Source organism: Eptatretus burgeri, chromosome 16 (genome assembly GCF_056783735.1).
Source record: "Eptatretus burgeri isolate ZD-2024b chromosome 16, Ebu_testis_v1, whole genome shotgun sequence".
Lineage (NCBI taxonomy): Eukaryota > Metazoa > Chordata > Myxini > Myxiniformes > Myxinidae > Eptatretus > Eptatretus burgeri.
Genome location: NC_140976.1, coordinates 16,729,851 through 16,752,016, shown reverse-complemented (window position 1 = coordinate 16,752,016; position 22,166 = coordinate 16,729,851). Strand labels below are relative to the sequence as shown.

Genomic DNA, 22,166 nt, shown 5'->3' with positions numbered 1-22,166 from the left:
TGTGTGTGTGTGTGGCGCCAGTCTATGAAGTAAAACTGCATAAGTGTTGTACATAAATTGCTATTCCCTCTCTAGTTGGATAACTCTGCCTTCTTGCGTGCTCCCCTGCCCCTTTGTAAATAAATACATTTGTTAAATGTATCAGTTTGTTGCTGTGTTTCTTACATTGGCTTAGCATTACGCGTGTTGGTGAATTATAAAGGCTGTTGCCGCTGGAAAGGGACATTTGGACCGACGGAAGCTCGGTGACCGTCCGCTCGGGTCACGCACGGTTCGAGCACGCTACTGGCCCGTTCCGTTCGAGCTCCGCCGAGGGTGAATTACCCTGGTAGTTTGGACGACGTGGGTATTTATGTAAATTGAAATTGGCAATCGACTCTCTCCCACGCGGTCGACCTACTGGCGATCTTCGGTCCGATAAGGGACCCGTCGTCCCCGGAGTTATCCGGGGTGACGACCTATAAATTCCGGGTATTCGGTGGAGCCGACTCTGCTGCTCCACCTAGCAGTCGTGCTCGCCACCGAAACTCGGCCCCGCAACAATATGTCCAGAGAGAGGGCTCTGATCTCATGTCTGACATTGAGGGCCTTCATCCATTGTTGGGAGTACAAGAAGCATGTCCAAGATAGAGTGACTTGGTCTGAATCCGAATTCATGGTCTGAGATGAGGTTGTTGGTGAAAAGAAAGGATTTGATTTCAACTGCGATGATGGATTCCATGACCTTGCTGGTGATTGGAATTAAGTTGATGGGTCTGCAGTTTAGAGGATCAGTTTTGCACCTTGTTTCCGTAATGTTGTGATGTTGGCTGATTTCAAAGGAGGTGGAAGATGACTGATTTCAAAGTAGATGGAAGAAAGATTGAACAGATCAGAATGAGGATGTGCAAGATCATGATAACTATGATAACTATGCTGCAAAGCAGATTTTTATGACGCAAGAGCTGATGCCATCCAGTCAAGTTGCAGAATCAGAGTCGAGGGTTGCCAAAAACATCTCCACCTTCTCAGGTGAAAATGACATAGAGTCCAGGAGCAATTGGGTGTGACTGGGAAGGACGGGTACTGAGAGTAAGTTGTTGGGGACACACAATTTGGAAGCAAATACATAATTAAGGCATTCGTCCTTCTCATGAGTGGAGTTGGCTGTGGTGCCTTTTGAAGAGAGGTAAGGGATGGAAGGGGAACATACACCAGAGACAGATTAAACAAGGCACCACCACATTTTGAGGATGGAGACAAGTTTGAAACTTCAATCTTGAGGTTGGTTAGATGTTGTTTTCTGGCTCTCCTAACAGGCTTCCTACTTTTCACATCCAAGAGGTCAGCTAAGTTTCTTTGTCACTTTCACACCGTGTTCTCAGCTGAGGATAATCCTTTCTCCCTCACAAGTTGCAAGGTTTGCCATGACTGAAAAAGAACAAACATGACCATGCAAAACAAAAATATGAGAGCAAAGGTGAGAGTGCAATTCAGCTGTCCAGAGGAAGAATGCAAGTGCAACCTGGCCTAGTTCTCATGTATAATGCAACCGGATAAAGTAAAAAGTACAATTCAGCCAACACTCGCCCTTGTTATTATTCGGGATATCGCAAAATGCTCCAGAATATTTGCCCACTTCTGCATTGAACATATGCCTGGTAGGTAGTTCAGGGTAAATACACGTGGAAAAATGGTTGATACATTTTTAGCTCACCTGGAACGTAGTTCCGGGGAGCTTATGGGATGATACGTCAACTGTCAATCAGTCCGTCTGTATGTCTGTCCATAAACACTTGCAACTTCTCTTCTGAAACTACACATGTGATTTTGATGAAACTTGACTGCAACCTTCATCACCAGGTATGTACCAAAGTTTGTCGACAACATGAAAAAAGTCGGGTCTTAACAGGGTCTACGGGGGGGGTTGCCCCCCAAAATAGGTATCTGCTTTTCAGAAACTACACAAATGATTTTGATGAAACTTGACCACAACCGTCAGCACCCATGATGTACCAAAGTTTGTTCACAACATTAACAAATCGGGGTCTAAGGGAGTTTACAGGGGGGGGGGTTCCCCCCAAAATATGTATATGGTTTCTTCTCTGAAACGACAGATACAAATTTTGATGAAACTTGACCACAACCTTCATCATCCGTGATGTACCAACGTTTGTTCACAAAATTAAAAAAAAAAAATTGGGTCCAAAAGGGTCGACGGGGGGTTGACCCAAAAAATAGGTATTTGCTTCTCAGAAACCACACACACAATTCTGATGAAACTTGGCCACAACCTTCATCACCTATAATGTACCAAAGTTTATTCATGACATTAAAAAAAAATCGGGGTCGAAGGGAGTTTACCGGGGGAGGGAGGAGTTGTGCCACAAAATAGGTATTTACTCTCTTTTCAGAAACAACACACAATTTTGATGAAACTTGACCACCACCTTCATCACCTGTGATGTACCAAAGTTTGTTCATTGCATTAACAAAACAACAAAAAATAAATCTGGTGTTTTTCCCCACAAAATAGGTATTTACTATATTCTGTTACATATTTTGCGAGTCATCCATGCCTACCAGTGGTGCCCTCGTAATCTTATCCAGCTGCTGCCAGGTGAACGCCCAAAGATTGCCCCTATGTTTATGCCTCCACTGACGAAGTTGCCAAAGGCATTATGTTTGTGGGTTAACCGTCCGTCCATCTGTCCATACGTGTGTCCATTAGGGTGCATCAAACGCCCCCTTTTTTGCGAAAGTTTGAAAAACATAACGGCGATAGGACAGATGTGTTCGAATACATGAAAAAACATTTCTCATTTTTTTTTTCAGAATTTTCGGTCATCATCTTGGGGGTCCACATCGGGGTCAAAGTTCAGGCACGCAGCTCCTGCGCATTTTTCAGAATGTGTTATTTTTCACTGTATAGTGATCAAAACTTGTGTCTGGTGGTGAAATAATTCTGACATATCAATGTACTGCTCCTTTGGTGATGTTTGTAACACAGTTGGCTTGTAATTTGTTGGCACAGTTTCCCGGAAAATGGTATTTTTTCCTGGAAATTGTGTTTTCCCAGAGGATTGTGTACATGCGCCATACAACGATTTGTGTCTGTATAAAGATCTCATACGCTATGGATCTGTGGACCCCGAGGTTTCTGCATCCGCTATCAAAGTTCCATAGCATCATCTTTGGTACTTAACAGCTGAATTTGTGCCCTTAGCCTTATTCAGTGAGGATGTTCCAAGTGCAGAGAAGCGTCGACTGGCTGACCGTATCATCTCTGCCAAGCCTGATAGAGAGGAACTTGGACTATTGCTTAGTGGGCGCTTTGGTACAGACTTCGGAAAGCCTCACTTCCCCAAGGACATTCACTTGACATCTAGCCTATCTGACTTTGTCTCGGTTGATTCTTGGTTTGTGTTCCGAGAACTTGAACTGGACGATTCATTCTTAACGTATGAAGTGAGTGAGTGGGCAACACTTCCAGCCTATCTGGATTCAAAATCGAAAACCAAAGCACTCAATGTAACTAATGATGTGGCTGAACGTCTAATAAAACTCGGAACGGACTGTCTCGGTGCAGCGAGGTCTGAATAACACTTTCAGAATGTGCAACAAGTCACTGAGAATGACAGGAAAGAGAATCCGAATCTCCGGAAACACTTGAAACTTGATCATTAATGATATTATATGAGTACCTTGATATGAATACACATAATTCTGGGTAATAAAGCTGTGAATTTGACAGAACCGAGGCATTTGTTACTATTTTGTTGTTTTTTTCTGGGAAAATCACCAGTTTCCCACTTCTCCGGCAAATTTCCCGGAAAATTTGATTGGCTCTGTATCACTGGAACATCACCAAAGGAGCAGTACATCCATATGTAAGAATTATTTCACCACCAGATACAAGTTTTGATCACTATACAGTGAAAAATAACACTTATTCTGAAAAATGCGCAGAAGCTGGGTGCCTGAACTTTGACCCCGATGTGGACCCCCAAGATGATGACCGAAAATTCTGAAAAAAAAATGAGAAATGTTTTTTCATGTATTCGAACACATCTGTCCTATCGCGGTTATGTTTTTCAAACTTTCGCAAAAAAGGGGGCGTTTGATGCACCCGAGTGTCCATCCAAGTTAATTACCTCTGCCACTGAAGGTGAAGGAGGTTATGTTTTCACCCATTTCTGTCTGTTTGTTTGTTTGTTTGTTAGTGTGCGGGATATCTCAAAAAGTTGCAGACGGATTCAGATGAAACTAGGTGGACATGTTAGGTGAGTGACAAGGAAGACTTGATTCCATTTTGGTGAAGATCCAAATCCGGATCAGCATAAGAGAATTATTTAATTTTCAAAGTGATACTTCCCCATTGAGAGATAGAGCCAAAAACCATATATAGCATGATATTTAAAAAATATTTTGGGCCCGATATGTTCTCGTGGATCAGGCATTACATGACAGAGGTATGCGCTCTAACAAGTGTGTTTTACCTGTTTTCTCTGCAACCGCTTTTCTGATTGACACAAAATTTTCATCATCAGTGCGACTACTCATGTAGGAATGCTTTAACGATAATTATCGCATCATAGGTCATGTGGTGTGGCAGCCATGTTGGAAAAAAGGAAAAACCTTGGACCTTTATATCTCTGAAACCACTATGGAAAAAATTGAAACCTGGCACATGTCAAGTACTCCCCATGGGAAAGAGTTGTGAGCTTTTGATGATGTCATAGGTGGCTTCGTTATAACGTCGTAATTGCCGAACGCTTTATCCGATCAGTTTGAATTTTTTTGAGGGTTGTCGAGAGATAAATTGTACAGGGGAAATAACTGATGATGTTATCAGACACGTGGCTTGGAAGCCATATTGTTTTTAACATAAAAACCTTCAAAAATCCTCTTCTCCGAAACGGCTGAACAGATCGAGGGAAAACTAGACATTTATGATCGCCAATCCATGAGGAAGAAAATGTTCTCCACGTATGACGTCATAGGTCACATGGTTTGGCAGCTATGATTTTTTGAAGAATCTTCTTCTTCTTTCGGCTGCTCCCGTTAGGGGTTGCCACAGCGGATTATCTGTATGATCCGCATAGTGATTTGGCTTAGTTTTTATGCCGGATGCCCTTCCTGACGCAACCCTGGTCACCTCTTACGACACAGGGATTTGGAACACCTATTTTAACCGGGGCATTCACCTGGCCCAGTACACTGGTACTCACTTCGCCGACCTCGGAAGGATGACAGGCTGAGTCAACCTCCTGGTGTGTATTAATTCAAGTGGCCAACGGGGCTTGAACTCAGGACCTTTTGGATCCCAAGTCGCTACCCTAACCACTACACCAACACCAGGCTGATTTTTTTTTTGAAGAATAAACCTTTAAAAACCTTCTTCTCCAGAACGGCTTGACAGATTGAAGGGACACTTCACCCACGTGTTCCCCAAGCTTTGGGGATACCAGGGTGTTCATAAATAACTCGTAGGTCACATCGTCTGGCAGCCATATTGGATTCAATGAAAATCTTTTAAAAACTCTTTCTCATGAACCGATTCATCAATCAACGTGAAACATCACAATTATGATCTAATAGCTACGTGGAATATGTGCTTTAAATTTCAATCTCATTGAATGCATGGTTTGGCAGCCAGAATTATTTAATATTTTGAATCTGGGTTCAGGGATTTAAATCAAACTGGTTACAAGTACTTATTTATAATGATGTAATACTGTGGGCAGAGGCATATCTGGTGACGTTGAGACGTCAAACAGTGCCCTTCGAGTTTTAAATGTCCTGACAAGCAGGTGTCCACTGATGTTGGGGTCTGCAGAAGACAGTAAGCCAAATAATGTTGATTTATGGGTCATCATTATTTTATTATTATATTTTAATCATATTATTTTATCACCATTATTTAAGAATTATGCCTCTACCCACTTGGCATCCCCTAAAACACCATTTATTTGCTTTTCAATATAATGATGTTCAAGAAGAAAAAAACAAAGGAAAGGGTTCAAAAAAGAAAAATCTGCATTATGTTTACGCATCATGCTGCAATTAAGAACCATATTTGGTGTTTACTGAAAATGCATTTAATCATTAAAAATTCTACAGTCCCAGAATATATGAACAGCTAATATAATTATGATCAGTGTTATTTTCCTCATCATGGGAATACCTTCTTCTTTACGATTTGGGCATTGGTAAAATGTTAGTGTGCAGGATATTGAGGCATGGTTTCACAAATGACTTGAGACAAAGTCAGAGATTTTGCTTCTATTTTGTTAAATCACAAAACAAGGATTCTGTAATGGCAGTTTTCAACCAAAAAAGACGATGACTTTCGAATGTGGCTGCTGGCAATACATCCTGTGATGTCGGGCTCAAGATCAGTGAATAATGACATTCAATGATGTCACAACAGAATGAATGTCTCAAAAGGTCAATAATGTGTGTAAGCACCATTAGAACGAACGACTGCCGCAACCCTCCTTCTCATCCCTTTAAAAAGCAGTCAGAGGGAACCCAAAGGGAGTTGTTGCCATTCCTGGTGCAAATCAGCCTTCAACTCTATGCCAGAGTCTGCACAAGTGGGTCCACTTTCTTAAATATATGACCAAGAATGTCCCAGATGCACTCGATTGGGTATAAATCAGCACTCCTCACTGGCCAGGGCAATTCTGCGATGGCATTGTTTCACAAGAAGTTGGCAACTGCAACAACAACTGCAGACAAATCTATATATTACTAAAACTCTCATCTTGTATGTATGTATGCTAGCAAAATACAGCCAAAATGGTACACAATAGCGCAAAAATTTTATGGCCACCTTACTCACCATTCTCCTGCGGTGTGCAGTATCAAGTTTCGTTCAAATCGGGCAAAGAAAAAATGATTTAAAAAAATCAATTCCCAATTCAGTCAAGTACTCTTCAGGAGAATTTCATCAATGCAAACAACCTCAGCGGTATAGTTCGCTGGAGCTATCTTTTTTTTCTTGAAATGATTTATTAAAATATCTCAAACATTTAGTATAGACAAAGAACAATTTATTTTTAAGCATAAAATAAACATCGCCATTTTATCTAATACTTCCGTGTTAATGAATAAATAAAATTGTGTTTAGAAGATTACGCACAATAATTTCTTCGACTTTCTTTTCTCCAGTTTTTTTTTTCACATTGACGTGCAATATCAAGTTTCGTTCAAATCGGGAAACGAAAAAGGTTTGGAAAAAATCAATTCCCGATTCAGTCAAGTACTCTTCGGGATTATTTGATCAATGCAAACAACGTTAGCGGTATAGTTCACTGGAGCTTTCTTTTTTTTTATCAGCCGCTGTCACAACGGGTTCACGGGTCATCTAGTAACTAATAAAAAGCACATAACAACATATACATATATATGTGTATATATATATATATATATATATATATATATATATATATATAAATATATATATATATATATATATAAATATATATATATATATATATATAAATATATATATATATATATATATATACATAGATATATAAATATATATACATAGATATATAAATATATATATATACATAGATATATATATATACATATACATATATATATATATATATATATATATATATATATATATATATATATATATACATAGATATATAAATATATATATATATATAAATAGATATATACATATATATATATATATATATATATATATATACATATAAATAAATATATATATATATATTGTTGTAGATTTCCACCCGCTCGGCGTGCGGATGACCGCCTTAGCCCAATTGCGGCTGCGCGCGCCCACTGAACGAGCAATCTAGTCGGAGCTTTTAACAATCTAACCCAGCAATCTAACCCTGCTACAGGTGTTTTGAACACACCATAAACCAGCCAACTCTTCTGTCCACGCGCTACAGGGTCAATCACCGAATTGTCGATATACCTAACTCGTCGCGTGGACAGAAATGCCGGAAGTTTATACCTTGATGGGGCCTGCACGAAAACGAGCTGCTTTAGCAGCTCGTTCCGTATGCGATTGCCGAGCGGTTTTATATCGCCAAGTCCCGTCGGTCCAGATGTACGTTTTATCGGCTTAATAATCAGCCAGCTAATATTCCGAACGCATCATGGCAGTCAATGGCAGAAAGTGACACAATGAACAGGTTAACATTCAAACAATAGGGGTATTTATTTTAAATGCACATCTATATATTAATACTGAAGGACCAATTTTGTGCTCCTCCGAGTGGCCGCGTCACGTTTTTCTCGGTACTGTGACCCGGACTGAAAGAAACTTCGTACCTGTAAGAGTGCATCGCACATAGTGGCAATAGTCACCCTTCAACTCTGAAGCAGAATAAACACTTTTCGTTGAGACGGGGGTGAGGAGTGAAGAGGCGGGGGCAGGGGATGAAGAGACGGGAGCAGGGAGTGAAGAGGCGGGGGGCAAGGTAAGCAAATTTTTGGGTGGGGGTAAGCAAATTGAAAGCGGGAGACGGGGGTAAATGGGGCGGGGGATGAGTGGGCGGGGGCTGGGGTGAATTAGGCGGGGTTGAGTGTGAGGGGTGGAGAGAGGGGCGGGGGCGAGTGGGGCGAAGAATAAAGAGACGGGGGGGAGTGAAGAGGCGGGGCGGGGTCAGGGTCATTAAATTTTTGGGCGGGGGTAAGCAAATTGAAGGCGGGGTGTGGGAGGCGGGGGGGGGAATGGGGCAGGGGCGGGGGAAGAGTAGGCGGGGGCAAGCACACCCTGTCCAGTCCATGCCCTCGAGTGCGTGTGAGCTGGTGAGAGTGGTTGAATGAACGGAATCCGTCTGTGACGGGGTTTCGGCTAGTATGCAATGAATGGGGGGATGGGGACAAGACACGAGCAAAAACCTACAGCCGATGCCTATTATCATGTGCACAGTCATGCACTTAATCAGTTCTATTTAGGTAGACAAGGCGCCACAGACTTTCATCCAAAACCCCAGAAAGAAAGAACCGGGCTCGTGAGCATTTATAATTACTCGGAGCCGGGATGACCAAAGGGGCTCCGAGAGACCGGGCGGGCTACCTGGCCACCCTCGTGGTGACTCGCTGGGTCCTGGTTCGGCGACCCTCGGTGTCTTTCCCCGGACCCCCGAGCTCCGACTGGCTTCCTTGGTTGTCCGGCCTCCACTGCGGCCTGGCTTAGCCGACGACGCACTGGAGGAGTGAATCGGTCTCGACTCAGGCCTCTTGGTCGCGCCGGCGAACCCCGAGCGAAACAACAGCCAAAACTCCGAACTCTCCAGCTCTCAACGGGGCGTCTCTCCACTCCCAACGCCAACCGCGAGCCACGAACTCCAGCGCAGCACGAACTCCAAGCAACCACCTCTCCACTTCTCTCCACTGCCTCCGAGCTCCCCATGCCAACTCAACTGCAGCGCTCAACTCAAGCGCTCTCCTCAAGTGCTCTTCTCAAGCGCTCCCAACTCCACTCAACTCCCTGACTCGGGACTCCAGACTCCAGACTCTCTCCAACGGCCCAGCCCAACTGGCTTCTCGACGTTCCAGCACGGCTCTTTATCGGGTCCGGGGGTGCTCACTCTTTAACCTTCGACCCTTCACCCCCGGCTGGCTCCGCCCCTCTCACTTTCGATTGGTCAGCTCTTTCAGAGGGTAACGCCGTTTTGATCCGATCTTGTAGTCAAACGCGGCCGTGTTGGAGATCACCGTCAAAAGCGGCCGTGCTGGAAATCACCAAACGCGGCCGTGTTGGAGATCACCGTCAAACGCGGCCGTGCTGGAAATCACCGTCAAACGCGGCCGTGTTGGAAACCACCGTCAAACGCGGCCGCGGGCCGTGACGATGTGTTTGTTTTAAAATAAAGATAGAAAAGAATAACACTACCTCAAAGATGCACAGCCCGGCACACGAACAATGCCGTTATACGTCGGTGGGGAATTCTAACCTGGGACACACACTTACCGAAATAACTGATCTCTGGGGAGCCTGAATGGTGTTCTATGAATTTCCCCAACCGTAACAATACATATATATATATATATATATATATATATATATATATATATATATATATATATATATATATATATATATCTATATATATATATATATATATATATATATATATATATATATATATGTATATATATACACATACACACACACTGATGAGCCAAAACATTATGACCACCTGCGTAATATGCTGTTGGTCCTCCATGTGCCGCCAAAACAGCACCGACCCGTTGAGGCATGGACTCCACAAGACCCCTGAAGGTGTCCTGTGGTATCTGGCACCAAAACATGAGCAGCAGATCCATCAAGTCCTGTAAGTTTCGAGGTGGAGCCGCCGTGGATCAGACTTGTCGGTCCAGCACATCCCACAGATACTCAATCGGATTGAGATTTGGAGAATTTGGAGGCCAGGGCGACACCGTGAACACTTCATCATGTTCCTCAAACCATTCCCGAACAATGTCTGCAGTGTGACAGGGCGCATTATCCTGCTGAAAGAGGCCACTGCCATCAGGGAATACCATTGCCACGAAGGGGTGTACCTGGTCTGCAATGATGTTTAGGTAAATGACACATATCAAATTGACGCCCACATGAATGGCTGGACCCAGGATTTCCCAGCAGAACATTGCCCAGAGCATCACACTCCATCCACTGGCTTATCGTCTTCCCACAGTGCATCCTGGTGCTATCACTTTCCCAGGTAAACGGCACACACGTACATGGCCATCCATGTGATCCAAAAGAAAACGGGACTCAATGGACCAGACGACCTTCTTCCACTGCTCCAAGGTCCAGTTCCGACGCTCGTGTGCCCATTGTAGGCACTTTCGACGGTGGACAGGGGTCATCATGGGCACTCCGACCGGTCTGCGGCTACGCAGCCCCATACGCAGCAGGGTGCGACGATGCACTGTGGATTGTGACACATTCCTCCCATGACCACCATTAAAATTTTCTGTGACTTGTGCCACAGTAGACCTTCTGTTTGTTCAGACCAGAGGGGATAGCCTTTGTTGCATCGATGAGCCTTGGGCGCCCAATACCCTATTTCCGGTTTGTGGTTTGTCCCCCCTTGGACCACTGTCGGTAGGTACTCACCACTGCTGACCGGGAGTACCCCACAAGCCTTGCCGTTTCAGAGATGCTCTGACCCAGTTGTCTGGCCATAACAATTTGGCCCTTGTCAAAGTTGCTCAGGTCTTTACTCCCACCCATTTCTCCTGCATCCAACACATAATCTTCAAGAACTGACTGTTCACTTGCTGCCTAATATATCTCACCCCTTGACAGGTGCCATTGTAAGAAGATAATCAATCTTATTCACTTCACCTGTCAGTGGTCATAATGTTTTGGCTCATCAGTGTATACATATACGTGTATGTGTGAGTGTGTGTGTGTGTGTGTGTGTGTGTGTGTGTGTGTGTGTGTGTGTGTGTGTGTGTGTATACAGTATATGAATATATATATATATATATATATATATATATATATATATATATATATATATATATATATATATATATATATATAAATATCCTTGAAAGGAACTTCAACACAAGAGGAGGCCATTACACCCATAAAGGCCTGCAGAAGGGATGCCAACCTCTGGTTGTTTGTCAATGCTTCATCCTTTTTAAATGCTGAGCATCAAGCAAGGAAGCAGCACGTACCAGTTTTAATATTTGGTATGATTCAGCTAGGTTTCGAATCACTGACCTTGCAGACTTCGAGATGACTCCCGAACCATAACACTGAGTCTGGTTAAATTTACGTCCACGAAACAAAAAAAATTGACAATGCTCAGAAATAGCAATTCTCACTTTTTGAAATTCGACCTTGGTTTCATTGATAAAGAGGAATGTAATTACATCATATGCATGAGATTCTACTGCATGGAATTCGTTGTATATGATTATGCAAAAAAGCCAAAACACAGATCATTAGTGTTGATGCTCTCGAATAAATGGTTTTTAACATTAAATAAGCGTGCTTTATGAATTGTTTCATCATAACCATTTTTGCCAATTGTTTTACAACCCACTGTAAACCATATTCAGTTTTTCTTGAATCCTATCATGCAACAGAGCCATCACAGAAGCGTTTGAATGCATAACGCGTTTAAATATGAATGTTATTCAAATGCACACAACAAACAGTCCATAAAATGGCTAACAATCTGCAAAGTCGAAGCTACAGCTGTGGCCAAGGTTTCGGTTGAAATGAGAACGTTTCGAGGTTCTGTAAAGTCATCGTGAATTTTCTCATAAAAGAGGAAATTATATTCCCACAAGGGATGCTTTTATAAAAACATGAAAATATAATTCTTATTTGCCCAATTATGGTTAGACCATCATGAATCTCCATTTCAGCCACACATTGCATGTCCTTTACACTGCGATTAAAGGAGAATGCAAATTAAAATCGCTCAAGGCGTCTTTTTGGCTCGACAGCCGAATATAATTGTGTTCTGCTGTTTTTTTGATTTTTTTTTGTAGTGATATCATTCAGGCATTAAATCAATTCAGGTGAGTAATTTTTGGAGAAAACACCAACGATTAATATTTTAGCTCCACCACACCCCTGTGCAAACACCAATCACACAATATGACTTAGTGCTATTTTCAATATATATATATATATATATATATATATATATATATATATATATATATATATATATATATATATATATATATATATATATATATATATATGAATGAACAAATCCTTTATAAAACCACCTCTCCATGGATTTCCAATCTTTCCTTCCACTTCTGTGATTGAGAGTTTGAGGCTGTATCCGTCTTGTTCATCCCTTGTGTCCTCCCCTCGCCCTCATTTCTCCAAATCTCTCTCTATTTTGTCCCTTTACCTCACTGTTGATGTGCTTCCCTCCCCTCCCCTTCCCCTCTCTCTTCCTACTGTTCATTTCATTCTGTTACGTCGTGGTCTGTTCTGGTCCGTTCTGTGTTCTAGTTCGCCCATGAGCCTTGACTCGGGATACATAAAAGGGTCACCCCATAAAGAATGCTTGCTAAATTACTTTGGGATTGTTTTTTTATATATGTCAAAAACATTTTCATACGTGCACTTGGCTTTGTTTGACTAACACAAGTTCTATTTTACGACGTCATCAAACTTTTATACTCATTGACACCGATGTAAATCAAGGTATCAACCCAAAATGGCACAATGGAGAGATCTTTTTCAACATCACAAAACCACTTCAATCACTGATACTTTCAACATATCCTTTTTAGAGTTTTATCGACAAATTATTTCATAATAGTGACAAGAGATGTTGTAAATATATATCCGAAAGAAATTTTACGAATTTGATCGTGCTCTTTGCTTCAATGCTTCGCTGTGAGCTGCCATTTTGAAAGAATGACTTGCTGCTGCCACCTGTAGCAATTTAGCAAACATAACAGGTCAGTGGAAGAGTTAAAGTTTGCATGGGCTATAGTTTTGCAGTGTTACTTTTGGTGGCAACCGTTGTATAAACCCAGGATTTAAAATAAGATTAAGCCAAGAAAAAAAAAAATCCCAGGAATGGTCAACTAAATCAAATGACAAAATCAAAGCAGATTGGCTCCAAAATGTCAAAAACTACCTTTTCTAATGGACATAATGTAATTGAAGTAAGGAATAGCATTAGAATGTCTGAGCTTAATCAACCTCACCATCTGCCGATTGGGTGAAGAGTGCGTAATCGGGGTTCAGCATCTCATTGGAGAGGATGTCAAACCATTCCCTCACCACACCCTTGCCCTGAAACATAGCAAGTGGACAGGCATTATATGTGCTTAACCGCATCTCACTCTGCACTCTCCAAAAGTTCACAAGGCCCCAACAAAGCCTGCCAGGAGCCATAGTGGAAATTTCCTATCCCGTTGGAAAGGAAGTTTAACATTCTTATTTGATGTTCACGTTGGGGTGAAGGGGACTTGGATTGGATGACATGTCGAGTTGTTAATTTACAGATTAATTTTGGTATTCATTTATTTTGGGTCCTATAAGCGATTACTACTAGTCCTAGGATTGATCAAAGTTGTCGTCTGGCGAATTGCCAGCAGAGGACATAATATCATGATGCACACCGTCTTTTGGAGTTTGCGTCCTCCTTGCCTTCCACTCGCATGTGGATGTTGAAGATCCCATGGTACATTTCACAAAGAGTCGAGAGCTTTTGAGATGGCAGCATTGCTAATTAACTGAATGGGTCAAGTGTAATGTTGACTCCCTTACCTCATTAGGACCCTTCTCTTATCTCTGCCAAGGCGACTCAAAAACTCTCCAAATGCAAGATCAGATCATATCAGATCAAATCAGGTCAGATCTTTGTTGTCTGTCACTACCCTTTTCCCAGATGTGTAATGTGTATTTGGCACAAGTTTGACTATGATAACATTGGCCTTACAAAAAGCCTAACCAATCACCATTATCCTCAATATTGCATGTCATTTATTTTTATTTATACAAAGTCGACACTCGTGGAGAAGCGAGAACATGGAATGGATGAAGACATAACAGAACAAAAGGAAGAGGAGAAAGAACAGGTGCCAAGGGAGAAATACATCAACAGCAGGCTTGAGGGACAAAATAGATGGAGACTAAGATAAATAAGGGATGTGAGGAAGAATGAGGGGGAGAGGAGACACAGGGGGTGGACAAGATGGATACAGCTACAAACTCCCAGGAAGAAAAAACTGGTAATTTGGAAAGAGGTGGGATTTGGGTGGGTTAGTGAGGGGATAAATGATTATGGTTTTGGATGGGGATGGGGGTGATCTGAGATGGTGGTGAACAGTTGTCTTGAAGAACTGCAGGGAAGAATGAGATTGAAGATAATGTGGAATTTGGTTCCACAGGTGGTAAAAAGAGGAGCGAATGAGTGGAGGTGAGCAGTGATTCTGGATTTTGGGAATTTCAACAGAAGGGGGTTGCTGGTAGACTGCATGCGAGTTGCCTAAACTTGGGGGTGGGGTAGGAAAAAATAGCAGAGTGTGCAAGAACAGAAAGGAGGCGGTGTAAGACAGAGAGACCACCGACCGGTTTGTAATGTGAAAGTGATAGGCTCATAGACTCTGCTTCATCGTGGGAGATTCCAACGTCATTTGCTTTTTCTTGAGCACAACATTATGATAAAATAAATGTTTTATGAACAATGCAACATATATATATATATATATATATATATATATATATATATATATATATATATATATATATATATATATATATATCATGGATATATATATATATATCATGGATATATATATATATGATATGGATATTACTTTTATGTACAGGAGTTGTTTCATCAGAGCATAGAAAAGCAAGAAATTGATGAGGTTCAAGCAACACATTGATATAACACTCACTCCTTCCTCTAACTCACCACTCCCTCCTCACCACGAAAGCGAACAGCGATCCCCTTTTTCAGCTTCTCGTTGCTCACCTTGAAAACCAACTGGCAGCTACTCTGGAATAGGGATTCTGTGGGTACAGTCAACATGGACAAACTCAAGATTTTGTCATGCTTATACAGCCGTGGACAATATTATGGAAAACACAGGTGAGGTGATCGGTTCTGCAACCTGATGAAGAAATGATGTTCAGCAAGGAACACAAAGAGATGGCAACATGGTTTTGATTGTAAAACTTTCTCAAACGAGGCCTGAGCTGATAGGATAGCTCAGAAGTACGAGCATTCTCATCTTTGAACTGTTTTGTCTGGGTTGTGAATACTAGGTCGATTATAAGTGGTACTAGACGACCCGTGAACCCGTTGGGTTCCCATTATGACAGTGGTTGATGAAAAAAATCATTTCAAGAAACAACAACAAAAGATAGCTCCAGCGAACTATACCGTGGAGGTTGTTTCCATTGATCAAATTCTCCCGAAGAGTACTTGACTGAATCGAGAATTGATTATTTAATAATTTTTTGTTGTTGCCCGATTTGAACAAAACTTGATGCTGCACACTGCAGGCAAATGGTGGGTAAGGTGCCCCTAAAAATTTTGCGCTATCCTGTTCCGTTGTGGCTGTATTTCGGGAACATACATACATACATACATACATACATACATACATACATACAAGATGAGAGTTTTAGTAATATATAGATATAGATAAACTGTCATCATGGTGCTTTGCATCCTTCATAGCCAATGCTACAAGCTTGGGCAAGTTTTGAAACTCTTGCTCGAATCTATGGTGGGCACAGCCTTGCCTTGGCAATGATGCAATCAGCAGCCAGATGCTGCATAAGCAAGAAAAATAAACGAAGAAACCATGGCTGAATAAAGAAGTTTAAAGATTTATATGACTTGAAGAACGATAGGTTGGCTAAAAATGTGCTCACAGTAGACATCCTTGTGTATCAGCGAATTGTTTTGAGCAGCATGATTAACAAATGTCAGGTGGGTTATTACTGTGTGTGATAATGTAAAGAACCTATTCGAGCATGACAATGAGTGATAAACGTAGTAAAAGGTCAAAAAGTACCTGGTCTTCAGGGTTTGTTTTGACATTTTCCTGGTGTCCGTGCGACAAACAAAAGCATGATCGAGAATGCGAACAAGAGACGATGAGAAACGAAAGTCAGTGTGTCCGTTTGGTTGTGAGAGGGGTGCCTGAAAGTACGAAATTCCCTCATGCTGTTGTGATTTCCCACTAAGAAAACAGAACCATGAACTTGCAGAAGGAAGAAAAAAAACATCATTCAACTTCCCATGAAGCAGGAGAACAGACGTAATAAATAATTATAATTTCCCACACATTTGGAGTTTGAAGGTTCTCCGATAGCAAGAGTACCTTACCCATACAAAAAAACCCCAAAAAAACAACATCGCCTTTGAGTGGCTGCGCTCATGTTCGTGACTCCTGTTTATCTGCCCGTAACAAATCACCTGCGACTGGTACATCTGCGTGCAACACCTGGAAGTGATTAACTCTCCAGAAAATACATCAGATAAAAATGGTTTGTGCTTTGCCAAATCCAAAAGAAGATAGACATTGAAAAGGCCATTTGTCCCCCATCTTGATGACGTCAGACAGCAACTTATTTTGGGGCATCCTTAGTAGGGGTGTGCACTCAGAGATGTGGAGTAAAGAATGGCAAAGACAAAGCACACAGTTATAAAACAGCATAAGATAACTTTAGGGGAACAGGATAACTCAATTGGCACACCAAGTATGGTATCGTATACAACCAGGTTCTGTGCAGCAGTCACATGCATAGTTATCGTGGACTGAGCTTTCTGGGGCAATCGAGCCGTGAGAGCTGCGGATTTTCCAGCGCCCTGCACATCAAATGGTTGAACGGCTTTGGTATAAAGGAAAACAATACGGTTTCTGTTGTATGAAAGGACCACAAAATTCTATAAGCAATTCCAAGTAAAGCGGACAGATTTTTTTTTTTGCTGTTCACTAAACTTGAAATTGCACCTTTCAGGTGCAGGAATTACCGATGATGTACTTTATCTCACAGGCAGTCGGTCTGCACACAGAGTAGATACCACTGTCATATCAAATAGCCAATCCGTCAGGGAGGGCATGGGAGCCGGTGGAATACAAAGGGAGGGAATTAGCCTTTAGCTGGCCTGCACAGTGCCTGGTGCCACGAATCACATTATTCTTTCTATTTGGGAGGCACCCAGGGCCGCCCCATCGTTACAACCTGCCTGGTGGTCGATGTGAGCGGCCGTGATATGCACAGTGCTCGAGGAAGGGGATTTGTCATGCACAGCATTTGAATTTTCAGATCAAGTCTGTTGAGCATGTTTTATGGTGTCTCATGATGGGGGTGAGGAAGTGGGTGTTTTCAAGTCGTGTTCAAGAAGCCGGAGTTTAACCGAAACCGGACAACCTGGCTTCACTAGGGCTTTACAAGATCAGGCCACATCTGCGGTGCAATTGTTTTATGCAAAACGAGAACTCCGTTCCATCTCGGCGCATGGCCTCTCAGCTGTCCTGTAGGAGCCGTGACCGCTCAAAGGTCATGCGACTCGCCAGTGGCAGGCTCATTAAAGGCCCTTGTGCCGTCACTCTCCCAGGCAGCAACTTTTATAACCAAGCACATCACCGAAGGAAAGCCATTAGAGACACTTTCAAATGTCACCTCCGAATTGTAATCATGCTTTTATTAACAATGCCAGCTTTATGTTCCAATGCATCAAACTTATAATGTTGCATACATAACGAGCATATAAATAAAATTTGCAATCTACAATGCGCCTTGAACTTCTGGTAGGGACTGACTGGCACTGGGCTCAAATCGAACTTTGCTATCAGACCTTGCAGGAATTATTTAAGCTGCGAGTTTAGTAGCCTTTGCTTTGAACCCGGGTGGTGGCTGCTCAAACAATTGATCGCAAAAGTTAGCAAATCAGCAGGACATGGGAGCTGCGAAAAAAAAAAAAAAATTGTAGGGTTGCTTCAGAAAGTTCGTGTTGAAGGGAGGTCATCGGCAAACTTGAGGATCGTTTAGAACCGTGGCAGTTGTGCGTGTGCTTTCTCAGTGGTCACATGCCATGGCTCAAAATGGTGAGAACATCTCGATCTCTGGTTGTCACTCAAATTAAAAGGAGTCGAGAGTTCCGATGAACATGTGGATGTGGACGTTTGTGCTGAGAAGTAAAATTGGGGTTACGAAACCAGGATGTACATATTTCCCTGGAATTATTACCTTCCGAGTTTATTATTTCAAAACACCAACTCTCACCATGACCTATTCTCAGGTCAGGTCAGGTATGGGAGCATGTGCCAGAACAGCGCGTCGCTGCGTCCACTTTCCGCCGGTACTCCAGGGGCCTCCGTCTGGCCATTCTCTGGCCATTGGCCACCTATTCTCCCCCTGCTGGAATTAGCAAGTCGATGCATCGAAATGGAAATGGATGGTTAAATCCACATGATTATTTTGAAATCCAAGTCAGAGTTTTAAGCTGCCACCAAGGCAGTTCCTCATCTCAGATTGTCGCAGGTCAAGTGATTATGTACAAGCACATACTGCAGTTATTTGTTTTGTGATGATGGCATCAGTTAAGCAAGATCTACCAACCTCATAAAAAACCTCCTGTTTGTCCAAATTATCTGATGAGGCTCCCATCAGATATAGTGAGAAATACTGCTCTTCCCTCTGGGCTGACATCCCTGCCTCACACCTTGCTCAGCTCGATGCCATGGAAACCAAGGACTTCAAGATCATTGGAAACTCCCGCGAGGAAGCTGAGTCTATAGGCCTACGCCTTCCCCATTGCAGACAGGTCTGTGGTCTTTCTGTCTTCCACTGCCTCCTTTCTGGTCTTGCACCTCCTACTCTTTCTGTGCTTTGTCCCCCTTCCCCCAGGTTTCGAGAGGGTGCATTCAGTCCACCAGTAAACCCTCCTGGTGAAACTCCAAAAATCCAGAATTTCTCCTCACCTCCATTCATTTGTCCTTTTTTACCACCAAATTCTACACTCTCTTCAACCTCATTCTTCCCTCCACATCATAAAGACAGCTGTTCACAACCATCTCAGATCATCCCCAATCCAAAACCATGATCTTTTCTATCTTCATTAGCATGCACCTCTCAAGCTCACATCCTTCCAAATTTCCGCCTTTTTCTTCCAGGGAGTTTGCGGCTGTATTCATCTTATCCACCCCAGATGTGTCCTCCCATACCCCTCTTTCCTTCCCACACCCTTTATTTGTCCAAGTTTCCCTCTATTTTGTCCCTCAACCCTGCTCTTGGTGTGTTTTGGCCCTCTCTTTCTTCCTTCATTTTGTTCTCTCTGTCCTCCACCAGCCTCGACTTTGTACAAAACAAAATGTCAACACGTGTTTGTAATAACTTCACGTATATCTGTACTCTCTCAAAAATTTGCTGTTTTATATTGGGGATAAGAAGAGAAGAAAAAAAAAAAAGGAGCAAGATATTGACCGATATGTCATTTGAAACGAATTTTCGGTCTTTAAACCTCGATTCCTGGCAGAAGTTCCAAAATCACGTCAGTTGTACTGCAGTTCCTAAATATCTTCACCCCCTCTGTTCATCATGGAAATTTCATCCGATCTGTCATTGGAGGTTCGCTGTTCATGGAGACATCAAGCCTCTGGTCATGGATCCAAAAGGGTCATAATGAGATGTTTTCCGATCTACATCATGTACATGGCATATGAGGTGGAATTTCTGAGAAAATGCTGGCGTGTGTGCCATACTTTAGTCATATCAAAATCCAATTCGAGTGAAATCCAGGCACAAACAGCGAATGCTCTATTGCCTGAGCTATTGCCTGCTGCCCTCATCACAAGTCAATGCCAAGCCAAATCGGTGCTTCTTTACTTTCACGTTTACTTGGAATGTTCCTCAAAATTCCATGTTGTCATATTCACGAGTGTATACACAAATCTATATTTGACAGGCAAGCTCGACGCTACGAAAAGCAATGATTACAGAAATTCTCTGTGGCTACAAATTCGGGCACAAGATTAGATCATCCGTCTGTCTATGATTTTAAAATAAAAAAATAGACGTTTTATTTTTAACCGATAAGAAGAAGAAATATATAAGGTTTTGTATAATTGTTTAACAAAACATGAAAAAAGATGGATTAAAAGGTGACAAAAAAAAAATCAACCAAGGATGCAAGTCCTCATTGAGGACACAGCTCCCGACGATACCTTAAAAATGAGACAATAAAATCGTCTGTCCCATAACTTTTGGCTCCGAGCCCAAAATTATTTGACATGCCTCAACTCCAGATGTCATTGCATACATGTGCTGAATATGAAATAAATGCACCCAGTCATTTTCAAGTTGCCAGGGATTGATAAATAGCCGGTTGTGGGCTAATAATGAGCATTTTTCAAAAGTCTACGATTATTATTATTCTCATGGCCCTGATTAGTCCCACATTCTTGTGCGGCGAGCCGCACGGATCAATTGCCTTCATCTCCATAACACCATAACCTGAGCATCTCCTCTCTTTGCACAATCACTTGTCGAATGTCCCTCTCCACCACACTCCTTCCATCCTTTTCCTCTGTCCCTTCTCCTCCTGCCAACTGCATCCATATGAAAGACCTACATGATATGGATGTAGTTGGCAAGACAAGGTGACAGACCAATATTTACCTCCACCACCGAAGGTGAAAGAGGTTATGTTTTCACCCCTTTCTGTTTGTTTGGCTATCAGTTTGTTTATCTGTTTGTGTGCAGGATATCTAAAAAAAAAACTTGAGAACGGATCCGGATGAAATTTTGTGCACAGGTTCAGTGTGTGACAAGGCCGAACTGTTTAGATTTTGGTGAAGATCCGGATCCAGATTTAAATTTTTTTAAGTGATTCTTCACCATTAAGAGATGGGGCGAAACCAATACATAGCACGATATCTCGAAAAGTTGTGTACGGATTCGGATGAAACTTGGTGAACAGGCTGGGAGTGCGAGAAGGAAGAATTGATTCGATTTTGGTGAAGATCCGAATCTGGATCTGGATACGATAATTATTTAATTTCTCAAGTGATTCTTCAACACATTGAGAGATCGGGCCCAAAAAAAAGTACCGTACAGCATGATATTTCAAAAATGTATTGGGACCGATATGTTCTTGTGGATCAGGCATTATGTGGCGGAGGTGTGCGCTCCACCGAGTGCTCTTCTAGTTGAATGTTATTTTGAGCATTGTAAGTCTCATGTAACATTTCCACCTGCAGGTCCTGCTTTGTCCCATGTGCTTCTTGTGACGTGAGTTTGCAAAGTCAGACTACGTCTTTGCGTTTTAACAAGCGAGTTATTATTACACAATACGATGGATGACATGATGTACAATGGAAATATTTCGCATGTAAGTACAACAGAAGACAGTATAAACATGCCACCTGCTGAGCCAGAATCTCCATCATGCTATATCTATCACATACCTCTACTGACAAGCAACACATCATCTTCACTAACTGGCCAATGGATCATGTCAGGATCTTGTTCTTCGTTGAGAAGGTTTTCATAGAACCAATCGCAGCGCTCCTTGAAAGGCTGTAGAAATTGTAATAGTTAGAGGAAGAACAAAATATATTAACAACTAAGCAGCATTGTAATTACCGTAATGAATTGAATCATCACTGTACCTCCTGATTTATCAATCCCTGAGTGTTTAAAACAAAACAGAGCA

At 42.1% G+C, this 22,166-nt stretch overlaps 1 protein-coding gene across 8 annotated transcripts in view; it reads right to left on the bottom strand.

Moving 5' to 3' along the window:
- The window catches only part of HACE1 (HECT domain and ankyrin repeat containing E3 ubiquitin protein ligase 1), a 422,483-nt gene that overhangs the window by 63,168 nt on the left and 337,149 nt on the right, over positions 1 to 22,166 (bottom strand). For all 8 annotated transcript variants that reach the window (XM_085859091.1, XM_085859090.1, XM_085859092.1 and 5 more), the window contains 3 exons: positions 21,919 to 22,030; positions 15,408 to 15,505; positions 13,690 to 13,777 (listed from right to left, as the gene is read on the bottom strand). In XM_085859091.1, coding sequence (XP_085715217.1) covers positions 13,690 to 13,777; positions 15,408 to 15,505; positions 21,919 to 22,030 — 298 coding nt within the window. The remainder of the gene's footprint in view (positions 1 to 13,689; positions 13,778 to 15,407; positions 15,506 to 21,918; positions 22,031 to 22,166) is intronic.